The sequence below is a fragment of the Cryptotermes secundus genome, unplaced genomic scaffold (assembly GCF_002891405.2).
Source record: "Cryptotermes secundus unplaced genomic scaffold, Csec_1.0 scaffold968, whole genome shotgun sequence".
NCBI classification, from domain to species: domain Eukaryota; kingdom Metazoa; phylum Arthropoda; class Insecta; order Blattodea; family Kalotermitidae; genus Cryptotermes; species Cryptotermes secundus.
The window spans coordinates 713,900-729,647 of record NW_019719376.1 but is presented as its reverse complement, the minus strand read 5'-3'; the positions used below and the strand labels follow the sequence as shown (position 1 = coordinate 729,647).

Below are 15,748 nucleotides of genomic sequence, written 5' to 3'. Positions count from 1 at the left end.
GCAAAGTGTAGGAAAAATTTGAATATGAAGACTGTTAAAATTATTTATTTGGTTGTTAAATAGGTCAACACGTAGGAAGGAACCAAAGAAGATTTTAACTGCAGCCACAGACCAGAATGGGTCACAGGTTAACTTTTATTATGGAGCACCAACACCATATGCAGAATCTATTGCTTCATCCCATCATTCAACATATGCTCACTATTATGATGATGAAGAAGATGGATGGGAAATGCCAAACTTCTATAATGAAACTTATATGAAAGGTAGCTGAAGGAAAACTGATATCTTTCAAATATAAAATCAAATGCAAGTTACCATCCAAGTATACCTCATTTATTTCCTGAGTAGACTGTATGCAAAACATTTCAAATTATGAAATTAATATTCCTACACATATGACTGGGATATCACACTAATAGTAAATCACAGTTATATGTAGATGTGAAATAAGTTTTATAGAAAATATTTATATGTGCATAATAACATGAAAAGGAAAAAGGACTGTCATATTTATTGATCTGCACATATTGTTGTAACAAGTTTTTGAGCCAGTATTTCCAAACACTTCTGAATTCTCAACAGACTTTTAAATTTTATGTTTATATTAAGATTGCTATCTTATAAGCTTTCGTTTTTCCACAGAAGTTCTAATTGCTTATTATACTCATATAATCTGTATAATCAAATGTGGTCTCCCAATCATAATCATATTACTTACTTGTGTGATTGAGTGACTTCAGGATTCTATTAAGTGGACATAAGTTTTACTGGTGGCTAATAATTTAGGACATTTCATTAAAACTATTCACCTTAACATATTTTGTGAAAGCTTTTGCCTTCAGATACGTAGAAGCAATGAAGTTCTGAACTTGTAATTATGACAGATAAGCATTAAAATTAATGGAAATTAAAAAAAAATAGAATATAACTGCAGATTCTCATCTGTAAGAACAAAAAACAGAACAAAATTCCACATCTTTCCAAAATTTAAAATTTCAGAAAGCTGTGAAGCAGCTTTGCAGTATCATTTGAATCAGATTACATTTTGAAGAATGAAACCAATTCCATTTTCCTTTAATCTAAATGAAATATTTTTCTACTCAGTGAGCTAAGAGATCTTCCTACTATAGACTTTGAACACTGAGTACTTTCTTGGCAGATATTCAGCAATACAAAAACGATAGTACACTCTACAGTGTACAGCCTTCCTGTTAGCTACCCTGCACTCTGATGGAATGACGCATGCTTCTCCAACACAAGCAAGTAAATATGCATTGTCTTTTGAAATACCCAGACACCCAGTCACCTTCATAAGAGTCTCCTCGGGAATTACCTACACACTGCAAAAATTACTAACTTTGGGTTTACATACTGATGCCAAATATGTGTAGTTTAATATTGTATCCTGGCATATCTGTAACTTAATCAGATAGGGCACATATTTGTTATCTCTGAAAACTCTAAGACCCATTAATCAGTATTTGTTTATGGATCATTTAATGAGACTGTCAGTAGCTCATGGCATATAGTATCATATGATAGGATTGGTGAAGAATGATATCGAAAGTATGTGGAAAGAAGTCATCATGGACTGAGGAAAATCATGAAAACCCTCAATAAAGATAGCTGGTCTGCAGGCCAAAATTTAATCCCAATACATCCTGAATACAAATCATGAGTGGTAACCATTTGACCATGACATTTGGTACACATTAAAATCCATATTCTTGAAATGCAACAAATTTGATTTTGTTTCATATTTTAAGGACAATAATTGGTCATTTCTGATATCTCACAGTCTACAATGGGTATCCACTGCATTTAGATGAGAAGGTCTCTACATCTTGTTCCCTTCAGTATCTCAAAATCCACACTGATGATTAGTATGTCATAATCAGGTACTCCAATGCAGCATAATACAGAACAGTGGATTTCAAACAAATATCAAGCAATTAAGTGAGCAACACCATCGAGTGTGACCAATTTGATTTAATTCCATAAAAACCTTTACATGTTTTGGTCCTAGGAGACCGTCCACAGAAGATGCATAACATGTAAGGAAGTGCCTTACAGTTATAAAGGTCAATGTTTCACCAATTCTACCACTATTTATCACATCAATGTCAAAGTATATAGCTGTGGCAAATTTGCTCAATCCAAGAACTAGAAAGCCAGCAGAGACAGCCATTGCTAGGGAATGGCTCTGCAACACATGTAATATGCAACAATGAATTGGAGAACAGTGTTCTCTACGTGGTCCGTACAATAGCTGTGTGATGCAACAAGAGAACTGTTGGTAGAGGTGTTTTCTATGTGGTACATGCCAAGGTTATATAAGGAGTCAATTGTGGTTTGTGAGCCTGGCAGTTGGACACCAGTTAGTTCAGCTCGGGAGCTGCAGCTAAAAGGTGCCAACCAGTGAGGACAGGAGCCATTGGACACACAAGCCAGGGATGCTACACTGTTGGAAGCTGCTGCAAAGCAGCACAGTGAAGACCCTGACAGAGAACACTGTTCTCTGTATGATAGTGATTATTACAATGTAGTCATGAGCTTTGTACTAAGGGCCCAGTAAATCTGACTACCATTTAAACCCCATCTATAGTCACACGCTGTCATGTAACAATATTTTAAAAGACAGTTTTTTTTTAAATATTTGACTCATACTGCATATTCATCTTAGAAGCTGTGTATGGAGCCTTCCCATATTAATCCTCCATGTACATATATACATACGATGGGGTACCCAAAAGAAACTGAACTAATTTTTTTGTGGGCAGAGCTTTTGTAGTACCGCGTTTTGCCGCTATGAGCGCATAGAGCTAACATTCCTGAGTCGATAAGCTGACTACCGTTGCTTCAGAAGGTAAGGACTAGTTTCGGCAGAGTTTATAGTGACAACTGTTTTGTGTGATCGTCGTTTTTGATATTGACAGAATATCCTTTGTCTTCATACAGCATGTGTAGTGACTGGTGTGTTATGTTTGAATGATTGACCTTAGTAACTGTAAAGAATTTCCTTAACTGTTGAGCACTGTCTGATGATGGACTCCAGGGTCTGAAACATATAAAGGTTTTTATGTAATTAAACAAAATTGGTCACACTCTGTTGTGTTTATGTTCACTTAACATCAAATAGTAATTTGGACCCAAATGCCTTCTATTAAAAATAGATGTTAAGGATGTTTAATATTTTATTTACCTTCGTTGTATCAAAGGAAAATCCTTTTCTCATGAGGCATGCCTTTAGCTAGCTGAACATCCAATATTTCATTATGTCATTAATATATTCTGTTTCTAATTCACAGGAATTGACACCATTTGTGTCAAAATTGTTTCTCAAGGCCTCAAAGAATGTTAGATACATATTTATAATTTAATCATCCACATCTAAGGGTCAGTTTGGTTCCTGGAATTCTGTTGAAGGTTCCAAAAAATATTAGAATATTCATAGTCTCATCCAAGCAGCCATACTTACTTTCCTGTTCCCTGAGGCATCAGAATGAGACAAATATTTACTGACACTTCAAGAATGCCCCTACTTACATCATCAGCTGTTTCATAAAACCTACACTCCCAAAATATCATTATTTTATTACTTTTTATTAAAAAAATCTTAATATAACGGTAATAACTATTTGTGTCAAGAATGTTTCTTTGGGCATCAAAGAATATATAAGGAATGTATTTGTAATCAAATATTCCACTTGGGGTGGGGGGCAGGGTGTTACCTCCTGACTTTCTGCTGATAGTTGCATAATTCTTGGAATGTTCACACAGTAGTGCTCTCCAAGCAGCTCTTTGTACTTCATTGTGTCACAAAGCATAAAAATGAGAAAGAAATATCTAATGAAATTTCAAGGATACCTCTGCTTTTATCATCAACCCTTTCATAAAAAATACATGCCCTAAACTTCGTTATTTTGTATAGATATTATTATTAAAACAGTAATGCTAAAATAACAGTAACAACAGTAATTACAATAAAGACTGTGTATGTCTAAAATGTTTCTCTAGGCATCAAACAATATCAGAGATTTACTTTCAAATTAGTCATCCAATTGTAAGGGGATATTTTGCTTTTTGATATTTCATTGAGGACTGCAGAAATCTTGGAATATTTATAATTTTCTCCATACAGCAGCCATTTTTACTTTGCTGTCCAATGACAAGTCAAAATGTGACAGACATATCGAATAATGCTTCTAGAATGCCTCTGTTTATCTTACCAACCTAGTTAGAAAATCCACACTCCTTAAACTACAGACCCATTTCAAGGTACTATTCTGGTATCTTCCCAGAGAATGTGAAGAAAACCATGAAAATCCTAAGTTACTTAGATTGGCTGGTATCCATTCTGATATTCAAACCAAGCACCTCCACAATGTATTTTATTCATTCTGTGTTATACAACAGCTGAAGAAAATGTAATTCATTGGTAGTCTAATTACTCATTGTCACGTTATACCACAGTTATCCCGTTTGGGCCAGGAGTATGAAGTGAACACTATCTGAATCTTACGTGCAGAATAGGGTAGCATAAACAGACTATGAAATAATATGTGTTAGGACATTTTTGTTTTCGTTTCACAGCCATTATGTGAACATCAACAAAAATTTCACAGAATGGAATTTATTTGCTGGCCAGTGTAAGGAATAAAAAAAAAAAAACAAGTACTGCACGTTGAATGCGACTAAGGGAATGAATAGTTACTAAAGGATTCTGACGATGGTGTATAACACACAGAGATATTGGGTTTTTGGACTTTATCCATTGGTCTGGTTTTTAAGATAACTAATAAAAACACGACGTTTCGGAAACTGGATCTGTTTCCGTCCTCAGGTGAGGGAAAACACCTATTCTGTTGGGTCCCTTAGAAAGAGCTATCCTCAATCACTGGTCCAGTGTTTTTCTTAGTTATCTTAAAAACCAGGACGATGGATAAAGTCCGAAAACCCAATATCTCTGTAAGGGAATGAAGCTGAGTTGCTGAGTGGAAAATGGATGAGAGGATGTAATATTCTAATAAACAAAATTCCCAAAGTTCAAAAAGTAAAAAATAACAGGACAAAGATATTTAATGCATTTTTTTCCCACTTCTAATTCTGATAATTTATGACAGAAAATACAAAAAAATCAGTGACAGTATTCAGCGTTTGGGTTTCTCAGAATGGGAATTTGTAAATATTTTATTTTTTAGCTGAGCTATTCAAAAGGGTGTCACTAGGATGAGTGGGTAGCAACATTTTGTTTCTGCAGGCCATAGTTACAAGAAACTGCCAAAAGAAAGGCATTTTACATCAAAATAAATATTTATATACTACTATGTGACCATTGATAAACAAGTTCACTCTGTCCAACCCATGAATGTTTCTCAACATAGCAAATGCTGGTATGATGCATTAACATTGTTTTTATATCTACTGTAAAGACTGACTCACATATCATAAACAGCAACCAAAAAACTAATATTAAGTGTGAATGAAGTTGAAGTAATTACATAGAAAGTAAACAAAACTGCATATCAAATACTGACTGCTCAAAAATTTACTACATGGATAAATGGATTCATTCTCAAAATTCAGGTTTTTGTTTTAAGATAATATCACAACATTTGCATTGAATACATGCTATATTGCAGTGTGCTACAGAATCGAGCAAAAATTTTAAAAACTGCCCAGTCATAAATTCATTCACTGAGCCCTTCTTGAGAAGCTGCCAATTGTGCAGCTACTCAAGAACTTCCAAACATTTAATGGGACCCAAGGTTCATTGCCATGTTCACAAGAACCCTCCACTGGACCCTATCCTGAATCAGATCAATCCAATCCACACCATCCCATCCTGTCTCTCTTAAGATCCATTTTAATATTGACCACCCACCTACAACTTGGTCTTACCAGTGGTCTCTTTCCATCTGGCTTTCCCACCAATATCCTATATGCATTCCTCTCCTCCCTCATTTGTGCTATGTGCCCTGCTAATCTCATCCTCTTTTTCTTGATTATTCTGATTATACTTGGAGAAGACTACAAGTTATGAAGCTCCTCATTATGCAGTTTTCTCCAACCTCCTGTCACTTCATCCCTCTTCGGTCCAAATATTCTCCTCAACACCCTGTTCTCAAACACCCTCAGTCTATGTTCCTCCCTTAATGTCAGAGACCAAGTTTCACACCCATACAGAACCACAGGCATAATTATAGTTTTGTATATTCTAATTTTTATGTTGCTGGACAGCAGACGAGAAAGCAAAAGGTTCTGGACTGAATGGTAGCAAGCATTACCCGAGTTCAATCTCCTCTTAATTTCCTCCTGAATGAGGTTTTGATCCATTATCATTGTTCCCAAATATCTGAACTGTGCCACATTTTTGAAGCATCTGTTACCTGGCTTTATGTCATGATTTTGCCCTGCATTTTGGTGACAAGACAGTAACATATACTTAGTTTTCTCTTTGTTTACTTCTAAACGAACCTCCTTGTGTCAATTAAAGTTTGTATGTTTCTCTTTATGATATCTATATTATCACCCAGTAGATTCACATCATCAGTGTAGACAAACAGCTGATGTGTCCCATTTAATTTCAGTCCCACCTGGTTTTCCTGGACCTTCCTAATGGCATATCCTAATGAAAATTTGAAAAGGAGTGGTGATAAAGCATTTCCTTGTTATAGACCATTCTGAATATGAAATAATCAGACAAATGTTTATCTGCACTTTACTATACATTTAGTTTAAACACATTTTAATCAGCCTAACTAGTTTCATGGGTACCCCAAACTCTATCAGAATATTGTACAATACTTCCCTCCTAACTGAATCGTAGGCTTTCTTCAAGTCTATGAATAGCTGATGTACTCCCTCTTTTTCTCCAGTATCTGACGACTGCAAAAGATCTGATCAATAGTTGATCTGTTACATCAGAATCCACACAGATGATCCCCAATAATATAATCTATGCATGGACTTAACCTTGAGAGAAGAAAATTGGCTAAAATTTTGTATGAAGTTGATAGCAGTGATATCCCCTGATAATTACTACAGTCAGTTATAGCAACCTTCTTTTGACTGGTACAATAATAGACTCCTTCCACTGATCAGACAATTTTTCCTTATTTCAAATAGAGTTAATTAGCTTATGGATCTTAGAATGTAATATTTACCTCTTGTTTGAATCAGTTCTGCCGGAATTTGATCACTACCTGACAATTCATATTGCAACTTTGCAATAGCAGTTTCAACCTTAAAAGGACTAGGATCATGTACTAACGGCTCCGCTATATGGATTTCTGTCTGCCTAACATCACTGACCCTATGTACATTCAATAACTGAGAGAAGTAGTTCTTCCATGTATTCAAAATGTTATGAGAACCTGCAAGCAGATCACCATTCTCATCCTTCACTAAGTTATTTCTAGGTTGGTAACCCTTCTTAAAGTAATTTATTCCTCTACAAAGAGTCATGAATTAGTACAAGCAAAATTAAATGCACTACACTGTTAAGGTATGAAACTGAAACTTCCTTTCAACTCTCTTGTTAAAGGAACTTCTTTCATTCCTGACAAAAAGCATATCATATGTTTCACTGTCTGCATATCAGTGATTATAAACATTTACCCAGCAATCCTATTCATGCTCTAATTGCAATATAGTCATAGTCTTAGTACTGTGCTATAGCAATCCTCTTCAGTAGGTGTATCTTTTTTATGCCTGTATATTTGAAATGATTTTTTCTAGATACTGTTTCACATAAGAGTAATGAATGTTGATCATATCAAAACTACTTTATGATGTAGAGTAGGTGCTATACACGCACATGCACACACACAAAATACAGTGCAAGCTGAATGAAATTACAGTTGCGTATAGTTTTCTGAAATTGAAATGTCTTCCATGTATATTACTGTATATCCATTAGAGGAAAGTTAAAAAGTTGGTACAAAGACACATGTGAGTGGCTTCAATTATGTTACCTTAGAAATGAAACTAACTGTTGTTTTGTACACCATTGATGGTCACTGATTGTAGAAGCTAGAACATGAATGCCTCACATAAGAGATTTTAATTATTTCATGTATGCCTGAGGGATCACAACTTTCTACTTTCCTGAAATAAATATTTCACAAAAATTTACTGTACTTTTATACATGGTAGAAGAATTACAGCCTTGTTTTTGGGGGGCCTGTTGCCTCTGTGGATGATTAAAATTTAGTCAGTATCAGCACAAGCCATTTTGCAGAAAATGATATTTCACATCTGGACCCCTAGTATGCATATTGCTATTTTCATGACAATACTACCTATGGAGTTTTATTTAGGGTAGTGACTTCCACAGAGTACTAAAATTTTGTCAAAATCAAGGACACTGTTTTTGAGAAAATCAGTTTGCTTTCTGGGACCAATCTGAAGGGCCCCTGTTTTTTTGAAGTTGGAATGTTCATATTCATTGGCTGCTCACCTATGATGGATAAAATATACCATATAAAAGTCTGGTAGTCAGACTATCATCCATTAATTATTACATTTACCAAAACTTTTTTTTTTCTGTATTATAGAGAGCCTACATAATGGAGGAAAAATGAACAGTCTAGCCCGCTCCAATGCAAGTATCTATGGCAACAAGGAAGATCTCTATGACAGACTTAAACGTCATGCTTACCCAGGCAAGAAAGGTGATGTAACAGCTTCATATAACTAGATTTATGCCATCAGCAATGGCTCAGCTAGCTGAGATATTATCTACATTTTATGGAATCCAAAAGTTCATGACTGTTCACAAGAACCCACAACTGAACTCTATCCTGAACCAAATTTATCCAGTCCACCTCATAACAACTATTTATTGAAGAACCATTTTAATAGTATCTATGTTAAGTCTTCCAACTGGTCTCTCCACTTCAGGTTTGCCAACTAGAATTTTGTCTGCATTTTTCATCTGTACCATGTCTATACGTAAGAAGATGCTGGATGACCTTGGGGACAGAAGAGGATACTGTCATTTGAGGAGAAAGCTCTAGATCGCATTAAGTGGAGGAATTGTTTTGGAAGAGACTGTGAACCTGTCGTCTGACAGATTACTGATGATGATGATGACCATGTCTTACTCATTTCATCTTCCCTGTTTTTTTTAATGCTAGTGGGGTGGGACTAAGTCCCTTGTACTGCAGCCAATTCTGGCCTATTGTACCAGCCCCAGATGATAGGTGAGGGTGATTGTGGAGCAATTGGTGGAATGAAGATTAGCAGGGGAAACCGAAGTACTTGGAGAAAACCTGCCCCAGCACCACTTTGTCCACCACAAATTCCACTTGACCAGACCTGGGATTGAACCCGGGCCACCGCAGTGGGAAGTCAGCGACTAACCGCTTGAGCTATGGTGTGGCCAATCTTCCCTCTTTTGGTCACCCTAATAATATCTGGCAAATGGAACAAATTACGAAGTTCTTCATTATGCAGTTTTTACCAGCCTCCTATAATTACCTCTACCTTAGTCCAAATATTATTCTCAGCACTCTACATGTATGTCCTTCTCTTAAGGCGAAAGATCAAACTTCACGTCCCTACAAAATGTCAGGCAAAGATTTAGATTTATATATTTTAACCTTCACATTTCTAGACAGAAGGGAGGAAAACAAAGGATTCTGAAGTGAATGATAATAAGAATTCTATGAATGTACTCTCCATATTTCTTTGAGCATATAATTTCCCAAACATTTTAACTTTGCCAAAGCTTTATTAGCTGTATTTATATTATGATTTTGTTCTGCATTCTGGTGATATGTCATGATAATATATAGTAAATTGTCAGTTATCTGGAACCCAAGCATCCAGAATTCTCATGGAACCAACAAAAATTCCGAAGAAAATTGAACATTTTATGAAGTTACTTCAGAAACAAAATATATTCACCCATCATGTGATAGTTCTACCAGGTGACATTAGAAGTGCTGTCATCTCCCCTAATGCAGATGCCATTATAGTCATAGTAATGCTTGACTATAATAAAGGTTAGTTAAGAGTATGTAAAAAAATTTTCATCCCTCAATTCACCATGTCACCTAAGAAGACATTCATGCAAGAACTAACGTGAAAACATGATTTTTTGACTTTGAAATGAAAAACTGAAACAGTGAAATGCTGGAAAAAGGTGAAAATCAAACAAAAATTCAGTTCTGTAGAGGTTAGCCTCATGAAGCTAGAAGATTCAGATAACTGGGAATTTACTGTACTTAGTTTTCTCTTTCCTATAATCATTTTACGCCCCTTCGGGATAGTGTAGTTGATATAGCAACTAGCTATGGGCTGGATGACCAAGGGGTCAGAGTTTGATTTCTGGTAGGGTGAAGAATTTTCACTTCTCCAGATCATCCAAACTGGCTCTGGGGTCCACTCAGCCTCCTATCCAGTGGGTACCAGGGGCTCTTTCACCAGGGGTAAAGTGGCAGGGGTGTGAAGCTGACCACTCACCTCCATCTAGTGCCTAGGTCAAGAAACTGTGGGTCTATACATCCACTTCCCCACATGGCTTCATGGCGTAGTGCTTAATTAGTTAAGCACAGGGGACAACTTTACCTTTATACCCATTTTCAAGGTGTGAACCAATGTGAATAAATCTCTTGTAGAGGAAAATGTGATAAAATAGCTAATTTCATCTGCAATTATTGCGTTTTCAGACATTATCCATCGTCTAGGTGTTTTAAAAACTTTTTGGATACAGAATCCAGTTTCTGAAACATTTTTTTAAATAAAAAATAGGGGAATGGTTAATGTTCAAAAACACAATAACTGTATTAATATACCATTTTCATTAACATTTAGATCTGATCTCATCTATTTTGGTCAACTCAGCCACATTACACAATGCCCTAACCTATTGTAGGAAACAAAATTTTGACTAGTGAATTCATGTTATTAATACATAAACCTGTATTGTAAGTAAACTGATCATACAGTTGAAATAGCTTGTAATGTTAATAATAATTCTGGAAACGAAATCTTAAATTTACTAACTTAATGGTAAATGCCTGTTTATTTTCAGATAAAAGTGATAGTGACAGTGAAGGCCAGTGAGATCTTTGAGAAAACTAAAGATGACAAGAATCTTTAATCTGGTCATTAAAATGCTCAAGCAACTGTATTTTAAGATATGGACAATACGTGGACACTATAATTGGAATGCTATGTACAGCACCATTACAATTAGGCTGATTGCAAAAATTGAGTTTTTTAGGGCCTGTTTGGACCAGTCAGTCAACAGTGTTCAAGAATGTGTAGTGAAAACTCTGTCTTTGCAGTCCGTCTGCATGGAAGCTCTATTGTAAATGAAAATTAAGAGAAACTGTACTACTGCTATTGCTTTATGTCTAATATATCACTTACATAAAAATATTTTGATATCTCATCTTATTATTTGTATAGGTATCATTTGTGTCAATATTGTAGTTTTAATATTTAATTGAGAATTTTTTACTCTTAAGTAAACCTGTATGTATGTGAAAGAACGTATGACTGAGATTTGTAAACAAGATTTTGCATAAAAGTGAGTGGTATGTTATATAAATGTTGTCATCCATGATGGGATTTTTGTGAAAAAGGAAGGTGTATCATACTCTTAAGCACAAAGTTTTAAACAAACTGTCAAGACCAACAGTGTGATGAGTAACTAATTTTGAAAATGTAGCTGTACCATAAGGAACACATTTCATGAAGATGGTTCTAGAAGCAAGTAGAACTCATTATATATTACCAAATGCTTGAAAAGAAATGGGATGCCATTTCACCTGTTTGTAAATGGATCTGGAACTGTGGTGCTTACTACAGTATACTCTTGATTATCTTTGTGTGGATTATTTAGTTTATGGAATATTATTGTACATTTTTCTTTTGATTTGTATTACTTACTGAATTTATTAAGAACTAATACAGTACATGCTATATACACAGGTACCATGACTTCCATACATCCCATCTTGTGTTTTACTTGTCAGTTTCATCGTGTCATTCACATGCCACAGACTGTTATTGCGGGATGTGGTGAGTTTGGAAAGTGGAGGAAGAAGTAAATATCAGACCTCCCCTTCCATGGCATTAAAATGTGTTACTATTGCAGTTATAATCACTTAAATTATGACTACAAAATTGTAGCTGCTAATAGATAATAATGAAGGTACCTTGCCTGGAACAAATCTGCAATACAAAACTGCACATTAACTTTCCATATCTGTTTACCTGTCCATCTGTCAGTGTGCTTGCATGAAGCTGAGAATTAGGGAACTACATTAATACATTCATAGACTGGTTAAAATGAGACAATATCCTGCTTTTCTGTACTCATCTTGAGCATAATTTGCTAAATATTTATTGAGCAAGAAATGTTTTAGACAGAAGCTGTACTGAAAAATGAAACACACATGAAAGGAAGCAAACACACTAGAATTGTTATGCTATGCATACGTTTCCTAAATTTTTTAGACTATTCATGCTTCAGTTCCCATTCATTTGCAGAGATAATTATGAGTATACTGTGTATTAGGATGAAACACATTGGCCTATTCTGAAATCATGAGCAACTGATCTTTCTCTCTCTTCTGCTTCAGGTACTGATTTAGCCAGAGTGTGTATGTGGCATACATTTGCTATTCATGAAGCAAAGAATAAAACTTGTTCATGAATAAAGAACCTGCACTTAAATATTAGAAAATTATTAAATTGCATATTTTGTGAGGCTTCAAAATATATCAGTTCTTAATTTGGTTCTTGACATCTGTTAGAATGTACAGAATTACTTTTGTTTCATACTCTTGACTGTTGTTTTATAAATGCTCACAATATGTATGACATTCTACATTTCTCCACAATTTTCAAAATGTTACTCATAATGTCACCACAGTGAAGTAGTATCTCCGTCTCAGAATATTGTTATAGATAGCTATTATTTCTAATACAAAAATGTCAATGGAAAGTTTTTATGTAATATCATTAATGACAACACATTTTTTTCTAAAATGAAAATCACAGAGTTTACTGATTCATTTCTTCCTGTTCCATCCTTCAGCTCTCATCATTAAGGTATGTATTGTCATGAGTATGAATGTGACTATAGATTGGGTTTGGATTGGAGACTGGATTTCTTTACCATTTTAACACATGATTCGTGACTACGCTTAATTATAGTGCCATTGCTAATTTCCACACTTCACAAATCACTACAGCACACAGTAAGTCTTTTCAGTCTGCTGTGCTTTCACCAGTTGTTCCCTGGTAATGGCTTCTAACAGTAGAGATTCAACAACTGCAGTGACCAAGTTTTCTCTTCACAGACTCCCTTACAACTTTGTGCCAACTCACTGTTACAACTGATTATCTTCTAAATTTGTCTCAGCTATAACATCTCAGCACAGAATGTGTAGAAAACATCGTTCATCATTGTATCCCAGTTGTTTCTGTGGAATGTGCATTTTTATGAAGGCATTACTCACCAATGGCTGCATATACTTGCTTATTAAGAATCTGTTCCTTAGCAGCAGATGTTGCTTTGTTCTTTGTTTTGAGGTTGCTACCCAGTAACGGGTCTAGCTGCTACAGTATGAAGCAAGTCTCTTGGCAACACCCAAGGAACTGAACCAACTTCCACCTCATTATTCAATTTTGTGGGAAAATAAACAATTATCTATTTTCTAAGAAAATATTTGTTTCTGAAACAACAATATATAACAGTGAGATATCCAATGAAACATGTTTGAATGATAAACTGATATTTTATTTGATGGTGATTGAAATTTGTATCAAACAGGGCCATCTGAACTGATAATATGGATTTCACAGTAAGCCACTGAAAACTTAAAGCCATAGAGGCTAAGTTGGTGTAGAAGTCATACACAATTTCTGATCTTGTTTCTAGTTCTTAAATGATTGGTTACTACCTACAAACCTTGAGGGTAAATCATTCAAAACCTATATCCAAACTGTTCAGTACCAAACCACATCAGGCAGTTCTAAATTCTTGCAAACCATTTAAATAAAATCTTTTAAATACATGGAAAATGTTAAAAAATATTTTTCTTTTTATGTGTAAGTTGTGTTAAATACTGTGCTGAAAACTGTCAAGTTCTAGTCAAGGTTTATTTCTGATTTTTAATTGTAGTATATAACTTTATAGCAGCTTTCAACAATTCAAATTCGAATATTGTGTACAAAATTAGAGATAAAAAAATTGTAGGATATGTCTGTTTAACCTTTAAACGTCGGACTTCGGAAATGGTGGTAATCTTGAGCTGGCCGGAGTTTATTTAAATGCCTGCTGCTGGTGCACGTTTAACTGCCTGTTGCTACTCTGGGTTTAAATGTCCATTCCTCTTAGGGCGCTTAAACAATTTTAAGCGTTGTGTTTAAAAATGCTGTATCTAACTCAATTTTTGTGATAAATGGATGGAATTAACTTTGTGTGTATCAGCAAAAAACATACTGTCGCGTATTACAATGGAAGATTTGAAAATTTGTATACAAAGTGTTATACCCTGTTTTATTTTATTTTCTTTTAATTTTGATGCGTACTGCAAAAATGATTTCCCAGTTCTTCCCATAGTTGTTCTGCACTATAAATGAATTTCTGTTTGTAACACTTGACAAATTTTAGCAGTCCCTGGTGTCATAAAACAGATGGAAGCAATAAAATCATTTGGTCTTCTGCTAGCACTGCTTACACCCTTCAGATTTTCGAATCTTTTACTAAAGGACAGAAGAATGAAAGAATGGCTATTCAAGAGAAAGCTAGAGGGGTCCCTTCTTCAGTGCTAAGACCTTCCGTTATAGCTGCAAGATATTATTGCCCTTTCTAGGGTCGTGAACAAGCAGTTGCTTCGTGGCTGAGATACAAAGTGTGGTCTGTTTTCTGTGCAGTGATAGTGAAATTGAATACTGTAGTTTCATTCCATCTTACCATGGCAATGAAACGTCGTTTGGAAAATTATGAAATTGAAAGGCGACTGATATTTGATTCTGATTTGGACTGCTGCACAGAAGATGAAGATAATGATTGGGGCTACGAAGATGAGGATGATGAAGAACTCGTGCAGCCACCGCCATTATCACTATCATCATTGTCGTCATCACCGCACCATCAGAAGGGGTGCGAATAATTTTTCTGGTGGAGCAGTGGCGATAAATCTAAATGAAGCTCCACATGTGAATAAGGATTCCACTCCACTCTGCATGTTCATGTTATTCTTCACAGGAATTATCCATCTGCTGCTGGTGGAAGAGACTAACAGATATTATCACCAATATCTCGACAGCCTTGAAGGCGGACCTTCTCCACTCCCTGACATTACTGATTCCGAAATGTTTCTTTTTTTAGGAATCATTATTCAAATCGGCCATGACATTAGAGACAGAATAAGAGACTACTGGACGACTGCTGAGCAATTTCTCACGTCTTTCTACGGTAAGACATTGAAACGTGACCGATTTCTTCATATTCTTTGCTTCCTTCACTTTACAGATAACAATGCAGGAACTGACAGACAAGCCATCAATTATGACCGACTATGGAAAATTCGGACTATTTTTGACACTCTAAATGACGGATATGAAAAATATTATAATCCTTTGGAGCATCTGGCTGTTGACGAAATAATTGTAAAATTCAAAGGGAGGGTTATTTTCAGACAATACATTCCTAAGAAACACAAACGTTTCGGAATCAAAATCTTCAAGCTCTGTGATTCAGCAGGCTATACATACG

At 35.4% G+C, this 15,748-nt stretch overlaps 1 protein-coding gene across 2 annotated transcripts in view; it reads left to right on the top strand.

Moving 5' to 3' along the window:
- The window catches only part of LOC111865704, a 265,440-nt gene extending 252,423 nt beyond the window's left edge, over positions 1–13,017 (top strand). The window contains exons 60-62 of one of the 2 annotated variants that reach the window (XM_023853933.2): positions 64–266; positions 8,562–8,678; positions 11,045–13,017. In XM_023853933.2, the coding sequence (XP_023709701.1) occupies positions 64–266; positions 8,562–8,678; positions 11,045–11,076 (352 nt within the window). In that variant the 3' untranslated portion in view covers positions 11,077–13,017. Of the gene's footprint in view, positions 1–63; positions 267–1,162; positions 1,267–8,561; positions 8,679–11,044 lie in introns of those variants that run through there. The other variant, XM_023853941.2, reaches the window with a different exon arrangement.
- The last annotated feature ends 2,731 nt before the right edge of the window (positions 13,018–15,748 follow it).